Source organism: Colobus angolensis, unplaced genomic scaffold (assembly GCF_000951035.1).
Source record: "Colobus angolensis palliatus isolate OR3802 unplaced genomic scaffold, Cang.pa_1.0 Scaffold21, whole genome shotgun sequence".
In the NCBI taxonomy this organism is placed as follows: domain Eukaryota; kingdom Metazoa; phylum Chordata; class Mammalia; order Primates; family Cercopithecidae; genus Colobus; species Colobus angolensis.
The window spans coordinates 5,077,482-5,086,560 of record NW_012115266.1 but is presented as its reverse complement, the minus strand read 5'-3'; the positions used below and the strand labels follow the sequence as shown (position 1 = coordinate 5,086,560).

The 9,079-nt window shown below is 54.3% G+C and overlaps 2 protein-coding genes across 2 annotated transcripts in view; one reads left to right on the top strand and one right to left on the bottom strand.

Moving 5' to 3' along the window:
- SAC3D1 (SAC3 domain containing 1) overlaps positions 1 to 3,091 on the top strand; it is a 3,790-nt gene extending 699 nt beyond the window's left edge. The window contains exons 2-3 of the mRNA XM_011942772.1: positions 3 to 111; positions 2,486 to 3,091. Of these exons, the coding sequence (XP_011798162.1) occupies positions 3 to 111; positions 2,486 to 2,988 (612 nt within the window). The 3' untranslated portion in view covers positions 2,989 to 3,091. The remainder of the gene's footprint in view (positions 1 to 2; positions 112 to 2,485) is intronic.
- A 480-nt stretch (positions 3,092 to 3,571) lies between these two features.
- Positions 3,572 to 9,079, bottom strand: part of NAALADL1 (N-acetylated alpha-linked acidic dipeptidase-like 1) — a 12,530-nt gene continuing 7,022 nt past the window's right edge. The window contains exons 9-18 of the mRNA XM_011942547.1: positions 6,610 to 6,695; positions 6,462 to 6,525; positions 6,283 to 6,350; positions 5,934 to 6,025; positions 5,762 to 5,852; positions 4,739 to 4,820; positions 4,483 to 4,656; positions 4,322 to 4,409; positions 4,119 to 4,211; positions 3,572 to 3,758 (exon numbers count right to left, since the gene is read on the bottom strand). Coding sequence (XP_011797937.1) covers positions 3,572 to 3,758; positions 4,119 to 4,211; positions 4,322 to 4,409; positions 4,483 to 4,656; positions 4,739 to 4,820; positions 5,762 to 5,852; positions 5,934 to 6,025; positions 6,283 to 6,350; positions 6,462 to 6,525; positions 6,610 to 6,695 — 1,025 coding nt within the window. The remainder of the gene's footprint in view (positions 3,759 to 4,118; positions 4,212 to 4,321; positions 4,410 to 4,482; positions 4,657 to 4,738; positions 4,821 to 5,761; positions 5,853 to 5,933; positions 6,026 to 6,282; positions 6,351 to 6,461; positions 6,526 to 6,609; positions 6,696 to 9,079) is intronic.

Below are 9,079 nucleotides of genomic sequence, written 5' to 3'. Positions count from 1 at the left end.
AGGCCCAGGTGCAAGAGGGCTTCGGCTCGCTGCGGCGCTGCTACGCGCGGGGCGCAGGACCACACCCCCGCCAGCCCGCCTTCCAGGGCCTCTTTCTGCTCTATAACCTGGGTGAGTCGGGGTCCTGGCGGCTGGGCAGAGCATGGGGACAGGAGCCCACCATGACAGTGGAGGTAGGGAAAAGAAAGATTAGCTTTAACATCTCACCATTAGGCCCCTCCTAGGACAGCACAAGATCCACCAATCCCCGACATGGGACCTCGGGCCCATCTCGGGGTCTTAGTTGTCTCAGGAATAAAAGTGGAGGGGCAAGGGTGGAACGGAAGAGTTGGCCTAAACAGTGATTTTAAAACTTTTTTTTTTTTTTTTTTTGAGTCTGGCTCTGTCGCCTAGGCTGGAGTGCAGTGGCTCGATCTCGGCTCACTGCAACCTCCACCTCCCTGGTTCAAGGGATTCTCCTGCCTCAGCCTCCTGAGTAGCTGGAATCAGAGGCGTGCCACCACACCTGGCTAATTTTTGTATTTAGTAGAGACGGGAGTTTCACCATGTTGGTCAGGCTGGTCTCGAACTTCTGACCTCGTGATCCGCCCACCTTGGCCTCACAAAGTGCTGGGATTACAGGTGTGAGCCACCGCGCCCGGCCGATTTTCAAACTTTTTTTTAACCTCCCCGCCCAGTCAGGGTTACAAAGCAAACAAGAACACATATACCCACGAATATACCCGAGACAGAAGTTTAAGGCATTAGAGATACTTTCTATGGGTGATGCATTCTAATAAACTCTATTATTTGTTACTTTGTTTGTTTTTGAGACAGAGTCTAGCTCTGTCGCCCAGGCTGGAGTGCAGTGGCATGATCTTGGCTCACTGCAACCTCTGCCTCCCAGGTTCAGACTATTCACCTGCATCAGCCTCCTGAAGAGCTGGGACTACAGGTGCGTGCCACCATGCCTGGCTAATTTTTGGATTTTTAGTAGAGACAGGCCAACACCATGTTGGCCATGCTGGTCTCGAACTCCTGACCTCCAATGATCTGCTCGCCTCTGCCTCCCAAAGTGCTGGGATTACAGGCGTGAGCCACCACACCCGTCCTGTTTTCTTATTTGTAGAATGTGTTTTTTGAGACAGGGTCTTACACTGTTGCCCAGGCTGGAGTACAGTGGCTTGATTTTAGTTCACTGTAGCCTCAACCTCCTGGGCTCAAGGGATCCTCCTGCCTCAGCCTTCTGAGTAGCTGGGACCACAGATGTGTGCTGTCACACGTGGCTAACTTAAAACAAATTTTTTTTTGTAGAGATGGGGTCTCGCATGTTGCCACTTGAATTCCTGGGCTCAAGTGATCCTCCTGCCCCACCCTTCCAAGTAGCTGGGTGCCCGCCATCATGCCCAGTTAATTGTTTATTTTTGTCCACACTGCTCTTGCGAAGAAGGCATAGTAATTATCCCTGCTCTAGTGGGGGAAGAAATCGAAGCCCTGGGTGGTGAGGTGACTTGCCTGTTGACACAGCACTGGTTAACAGTAGCAGAGGTATGACCATGATTTTCTTTTAATTTTTTAAAATTTATTTTTATGTAGGGATTGGAGTCTTGCCATGTTGACCAAGCTGGTCTCAAACTCCTGGGCTAAAGTGATCCTACCGCCTTGGCCTCCCAAAGTGCTGGGATTACAGGCATGAGCCACTGTGCCCAAACAAGCTCTGTTCTGGCTGGGCCCTCTCTACTGAAAATGCAGAAATTAGCAGGGTGTGGTGGCGCATGCCTGTAATCCCAGCTACTGAGGAGGCTGATGCAGGAGAATCGCTTGAACCTGGGAGGTGGTGGAGTTTACAGTGAGCTGAGAGCCACTATACTTCAGCCTGGGTGACAAAGCAAATCTGTCTCAAAAAAAAAAAAAAAAAAGACCCTGTCCTATACAATTTTAACAAAATGCTGTTGACTTCACAACCTACTAATTGGTCAGAAGCCCCAGTTTACAAATGAGGCCCAAGGTTCCAGTGTCTGAGACTCTTCTGGAAGGGAAGCAGGGGCAGAGTCTCCTGAAGGAAGGGGCCTTCCCAGGTGTTCAGGGGAAGGTGGGGCAGAGTTGGCTCCCAAAACCGTGGGTGCAGGGAAGCCAGGGTAGTGGGAAATCCAAGTCAGAAGACTTGGACTGGGGTCAGGCTCAACTACATACCCACCCTAGGACACTCTCAGGCGAATCATGAGAGGCGAATCATGAGAGTGGGCCTGCTTCCCAAATCCGTAAGCCCTGCCCACTTCAGTGCTGTAAGGATCTGGACTGCAGGAAGTCAAGAGCCTGAGGCAACTCATTCAAATATGGGTCAGGGAAGGAGCCAAAGGCTGGCCCTTAGAGGGGAAAGGGAAGTTGGGCTAGGCGTAGAGAAGGGGCGTGGTCGAGAAGAGTGGAAGGACAAGTTGTTGGGAGGGGAGATGGGCCTGATCCTGTAACGACCAGGCGTCCTCATTCTGGCTTCCCGCTCTCACAGGCTCGGTGGAAGCCCTGCGCGAGGTTCTACAGCTGCCTGCTGCCCTGCGCACCTGCCCGCCCCTCCGCAAGGCCTTAGCGGTAGATGCTGCCTTCCGAGAGGGCAATGCTGCCCGCCTGTTCCGCCTGCTCCAGACCCTGCCCTACCTGGCAAGTTGCGCTGTGCAGTGCCATGTGGGCCATGCCCGCCGGGAAGCCCTGGCCCGCCTCGCTCGTGCCTTTAGCACCCCCAAGGGCCAGACCTTGCCTCTGGGCTTCATGGTCAACCTCCTGGCCCTGGATGGACTCAGGGAAGCACGGGACCTGTGCCAGGCCCATGGGCTGCCCTTGGACGGAGAGGAGAGAGTTGTGTTCCTGCGGGGTCGCTATGTGGAGGAAGGGCTACCGCCTGCCGGTGCGTGCAAGGTGTTAGTGGAGAGCAAACTTCGAGGACGTACCCTGGAGGAGGTGGTCATGGCAGAGGAGGAAGAGGAGGGTGCGGACAGACCTGGGTCCCCAGCCTGAGGAGGGAGCGCGAGCCTCCCAGAGCCCCTGGACTGGGCCAGAGCACTTAGGTTTCTTTTTCTATGGTTCCCAGATAATAAAAGGAACTTGTTTTGTTGGTACCAGTCACTAGATGTGTTTATTTGAGGGGCTGTTGTAGGGAGTTAGGATACACAGCATGTAGGGAGAGGAACGCAGACCAGGCAAGGCCTAAGGCACCCCCTGCCTCACTTTCGCCACTGGTCCTTGGCCTTAATGATCTGAGTTGGCATCTGAGGTTGGCATTATGCATCCCATCTTCACCTACCCACCACCAAGAGCAGTTGGTGGTTTTGCCATCCCATCCCTGTCCCCTGCTGCCCACCCTCTGCCACCTAAGCACCAGGATGAGGGTGAGTTGCATTAGGGAGTGCCACTCCCCTCACGGACCTCAAGCTATTGCCTGAGAAGCTTGAGAGGGTCCTGTGGTGGTGCCCTCTCCTGGCACCAGGGAAGACCAGGACATCTCAGGAAAGCAGGCAGGAGAGGGTTGGGGTAAAGGGAGGGCTGAAGAAAGAGGGCTGGGGTCAGAGGTCAGCCACAGGCAGAAGGAAGAGGGCTGGGGTCAGAGGTCCGCCACAGGCCTCAGGGTGGCTGCCGCACCCTCCAGGGCTGTCACCACAATGCTGAGCTGTCTCTGCACCTCAGCCCAAGCTTCAGATCCAGAGGCTGTGTCCCAGGCCCTGGAGCAGGCATTGGATAGGCCCGGGAATGTGGCTACGGAGCCTGTGCGAGCTGCCCAGAGCACATGGCTGACAGGAGAAATGGGACAGGATCAGGGTCAGTCAGGGGCCAGGAGAGAGAAGCCTGGACCTAGAACGGGATTAGCTCCTGTACGCAGCTAGGCAGAAGAGCACCCCTCTCCACCTGACTCTGAAGGCCAGGGGCCTCTTACAGCAGTGGCGGTTGGGGGAGGAAATGTGGGTTCCAGTCCTAGCTCCCAGAGGGACCCTGAAGCAACTTTCCTCCCCTCCCTGAGCCTCACATTCCCACCTTCTTCAGGGGCTGGGTTGCGCTCTAAAGGGCAGAGAAGCCGACCACCTCATCTCAGGTCGGGGGCCATTGCCCGGCCCCAGCTGGCGGCACCTCCCAGGACTCTGGGACAGACTCACCTGTAGTAGCGTTCCTCTGGGAAGGCTCGAGGGTTCAGAAAGGTCCGTTCCAAGAGCATCAACTGATCATTGAGCATCCGGACCTGCAGGGGACTGGTGGAGGCAGGACCTGCCGGTCACCCTGGAGCCAGCGGCCTAGCTACCAGCCTGGTATCCTGCCCTGGATGCTGCTCTCCCAACCCCTGCCCGCTGCCCTTGCTCACTCAGGGCTGCCCTTCTGCAGCGTTGATATGCGTTGGCCCAAGGCTGCAGCTTCTGCCTCAAATTTCTCCACGGCAGTCACCAGAGGCCCTGTGAGGAACAAGCAGTGGCTTAGTCCTGGGGGTGCAGGGCTCCCCATGCCTCAGGGTCAGGCTGTGCGTACCCAGGCTGATGCTGTGCTGCTCCAGCAGGGCCCCGAGGTCTTGCTGGGCTGCCTGCAGGAAGCTGCGAAGTGTCTCACTGTAGTCACTGACTTTGAGGGGCAGGAAGAAGCTGTCACTGAGCCGGAGAATAATACTCCCCGCTGTCCGGGCCACAGCCTGATGGCTGCTGAAGCCTGCGGCAAGGTCACAAGGCCAGGGCTCAGTCTTCAGCCTCTCCTGTCCTGGTCTCGGGATGCCCTTTGTCTCCCTCCTCACCTGGGTCCAAAAACTTGTCCACATAGTCAAAGGTGTCAAAGGCTGTGTGGTAGGTGGGGTAGATCCTGGCTGAAGTCTTGCTCTGGGGGAACAAAGCCCAGAGGTGACAGGCTTGGGACGGGAAGGGGGAGAAGGTGTACCTCCAGTGAGCTACAAAATGTGGGCATTATCTCCATTGAATCTTGTCCATGTCTGTGAGGTGGGTTCTAGAACTCCCACAGAAAAGGAAACGGAGGCTCAGAGAGGTTAACCTGCTGACATCACACAGCTAATTAGTGGAAGAGCTGGGTCTGGTGCCAGTTTCCAGTTTCACAGGAAGGAGAAGAACCTGGGGCTTTGGAGTCAGAGAGATTCAAATCCCAGCTCTGCTACGGAGAATCGCTGTGGCTGTGAGGTGGAGAACGTACTTTCTGGAGCATCAAACAGGGAGGTGCCAGCTGGGCACTCTGCACCCCTTGTCTTGTTTTACCTTCATGCCAATGCTCACATCAATGGTCTGAGTTAATCAATGCTGAGATTAACCTTTTCCCCTGCTACATTTTAAGATCTTTGGAAACAGAATGCTTCTTACAGGCAATGTCATCTTACAACTGGTTGGAAGCGGTGGGTTTTTTTCCCTTCTTGAATCACATCTTATAATCAGTAGTATCTTACATTTGATAAAATAACATAGATGAGCATAAAGAAGTGCTTGAAAAGGTTAAACTTGGCAGAGGCCTGGCACCAAGGCTCACACCTGTAATCCCAGCACTTTAGGAGGCTGAAGCTGGAGGATGGTTTGAGCTTAGGAGTTCAAGACCAGCCTGGCAACAAAGCAAGACTCCGTCTATATAAAACGCGCGCGCGCGCGCGCGTGTGTGTGTGTGTGTGTGTGTGTGTGTGTGTGTGTGTATCTTTAAGAAACTTGGCAGAGGTAGCAGTGAGTAAAGGAGCAGGGTTCAGTCTGTGCGAGAACAGCTCCAAAGAGAGGAGGGGGCGCATGCAGCAAGGTACCGAGGCAGGGACGGAGGGGCGCCTGCTCACCCGGTCATAGGTGTACGCGATGTCCATGGAGGAGATGCCCAGGAAGTGAATGAAGGGTGCATAATCGCTGCCAGCACCCAGAGAACCCAAGCTGCGGGAAGGAAGGGGTCCGAGATAAAGAGCGCTGGGCCGGACCGCCTCGCTCCGGGCCCCCTTCTGTCCCTGGGCTCACCTGGGGACCAGGCCGTACACTGGGCTGCTGCGATTGAAGTACCGGATCCAGTTGTCGTAGATGCTCAGGTCGCCAGGGCCTGGTGAGCGGATCTGGCCGGAAGGAGAATTTAGTCTCGGTGCGGGGCCCTCCCCAGCCCCAACAACAGGGCGGGTCCTCCACCGGTCTCCTGCCCACCCACAGTCCAGTCCCTAAAAAGCTCGCCCCAGCCTCAGTCCGGCCCCAGCAGATCTGGAGAGTACCACTCCCCAGTCCCGCCCACCCGTGCGGCCCCGCCCGCCGCACACGGCCAGCCCACCGCACTGCCCCACCCCGCTAGTTCAGCCCCGCCCGGCCCGCCCCCTTCCACCTCTTTGGTTGCAGAGAAGACGACACTCTGGACAGGGGGTGTCCCCTGCACCCTAAGGGTAGCGTTGGCTGTGGGAGGAGGGGAGAAAGACTATTTGGGCCCCAGCCCCTTCTTTCCTTCTTTTACCCACCCCGTCGTCAGGCCGTCCCCTCCCCTTTCCCTCCCCGCCACCTCCATACCAAACACCGCGATGTCCACATTGATGTACGCCACAGTGCGCTCCTGCAGCTTGCTGAAAAACTCCTGCGGGTGCGAGGGGCGACGTCAGCCCCGCGCCGTTCTGCCTCGGGAACCCCTTTCGATCCCCTACCCTGTAGGGCCACTCACTTCTGTGAATTCCGTGGAGCCGATGAGCCCGAACTCCTCAGCCCCCCAGCTCGCAAACACGATTGATCTGCGAGGACGCCAGGTGCCTGGGAATGGAGGACAGAGGGTTGGAGGACAGGGTCCTCCTGATCCTAGGGTGCCTTAGGAGAAAGGCTGCGGACGTGAGGAGGAGGGGAGAGCTGGAAAAGGCGGGGCAGCTGGTGACAGGAGGTCCTGGCACTCTGCAGCCAGGTCTTCCAGGAGGCTCTCGCACCAAACACTGAACACAACTCCAAGCCCCCTGAAGGGTCGGGTGGTCCCGTCTACCAGAATGCCCACTGCCCCTCTCTCTGTGGGCATGCTCTGGGAAGACTTCTGACCTGCCACCCTCAACCCCCGCCTCCAGGCCAAACTCCATAGCCATCTTCACTTGGTGATAACACATGAACATTTCCTGTTAGGGCGTTATCCACATTGAACGGATCCCTACAACAATGCCTTGAGGGAGATACTATTATTATTTCCATTCACAGTTGAACAAGCAGAGAAGCTAAATGACTTTCCAGGGTCCCAAGGCTGGTAGGCAGCAGAGCCAGTTTCAAATCCAGATATTTGCCTCCACACTGTGGGTATAGGGACTGGAGGTGGAAGCCAGGCTGCACGATGCTCCGCCTCCCGGGTTCAGGCAGAATTGCTTGAGCCTAGGAGGTAGGGGTTGCAGTGAGCGGAGATCGTGCCACGGCATCCAGCCTGGGTGACCTAGTGTCACTCTGTGGCCCAGGTTGGAGTGCAGTGGTGCGATCTCGGCTCACTGCAGCCTCAACTTCCTGGGGTCTAGCGATCCTCTCACCTCAACCTCCCAAGTAGCTGAGACCACAGGCACACACCACCGCACCTGGCTGATTACTGTATTTTTGGTAGAGATGGGGTTTCTCCATGTTGCCCAGGCCAGTCTTGAACTCCTGAGCTCAAGCGATCCACCCACTTCGCCTCCCAAAGTGCTGGGATTACAGGTGTGAGCCACCACAACCAGCAAATGAATTTTTCAGTGTGATGTGATTACATGGTTGCAATTACACATTTTTACACTTTTTTCTGCCAAAAATACATAATCTAAATCAAATGAGACAAACCCAAATTGAGGGTTATTTGACAAAATAATAGGATAATAATCGCAGAACCATGAAACACAAAGAACAGCTAAACAATTATTATAGATTAAAGGAAACTAGTGACCAGATCACTAGTGTGATCCTGGATTGGAGCTTGGGCCAAAAAATTATTTTGCTATCAAGGTCATTATCACGTCCCAACACTTTGGGAGGCTGAGGCGACGAGGATCACTTAAGCCCAAGAGTTCGAGACCAGCCTGAGTAACACAGCAAGACCTTGTCTCTACAAAAAGTAAAAAATTATCAGAGGTTGGTGGCGCACACATGTAGTCCCAGCTAAACAGGAGGCTGAGACAGGAGGATCGCTTGAGCCCAGGAGGTCGAGGGTGCAGTAAGCTGTGATTGTACCACTCCACTCCAGGCTGGGCAACAGAGTGAGACCCTGTCTCAAAAAAATTTTTTTTCTTTTTTTCTTTTCTTTTTTTTGAGACAGAGTCTCACTCTCATCAACCAGGTTGGAGTACAGTGGCGCAATCAGCTCACTGCAACCTCTGCCCCCCAGGTTCAAGCGATTCTCCTGCCTCAGCCTCCCGAGTAGCTGGGATTACAGGCGCGCACCACCACGCCCGGCTAATTTTTGTATTTTCTGTAGAGATGGGGTTTTACTGTGTTGGCCAGGCTGGTGTCAAACTCCTGATCTCAGGTGATCCACCCGCCCCGGCCTTCCAAAGTGCTGGGATTACAGGCATAAGATACCACACCCGGCTGGAAGTATTTAAAAGTTGTGGAAAATTGGTTGGGCACGGTGGCAGAGGTTGCAGTGAGCTGGATTGCGCCACTGCACTCCAGCCTGGGTCACAGAGCGAGACTGCATCTGAAAATAATAATAATAATACTTCAGACAAAAACATATATAGTTATATTATAAACAGCTAAGGCTTTTTTCCCCTATTTTTTGTAGAGACAGGGGTCTCACTATGTTCCCGAGGCTGGTCTTAAACTCTTGGGCTCAAGTGATCCTCCTGCCTCTGCCTCCCGACGTACTGGGATTATTGGCATAAGTCACCATGCCTGGCCCATATGTTATACATAGATAGACAGAAAGCAAATGTGGTGAAACATTAATATTAGGAGTGTCTGTATAAGAGGCTTCTTTGTACTATTTTTACATCTCTGTAAGTCTGAAATTATTTCACCATAAAACACTTCGACAAACAAAAAAATACAGGAATTTCTGTGCTACCCATAAGGGTAAAGTTGAAAGCCCAGCCTCTCTCCACAAGCTTGCCCACTCCCTTCACCCATGGCTTCTGAGCTGATCTCAACCACACTTGTGGTTTCACAGACCATTTTGCTACCAACTCCCCAAGTCATCTCTC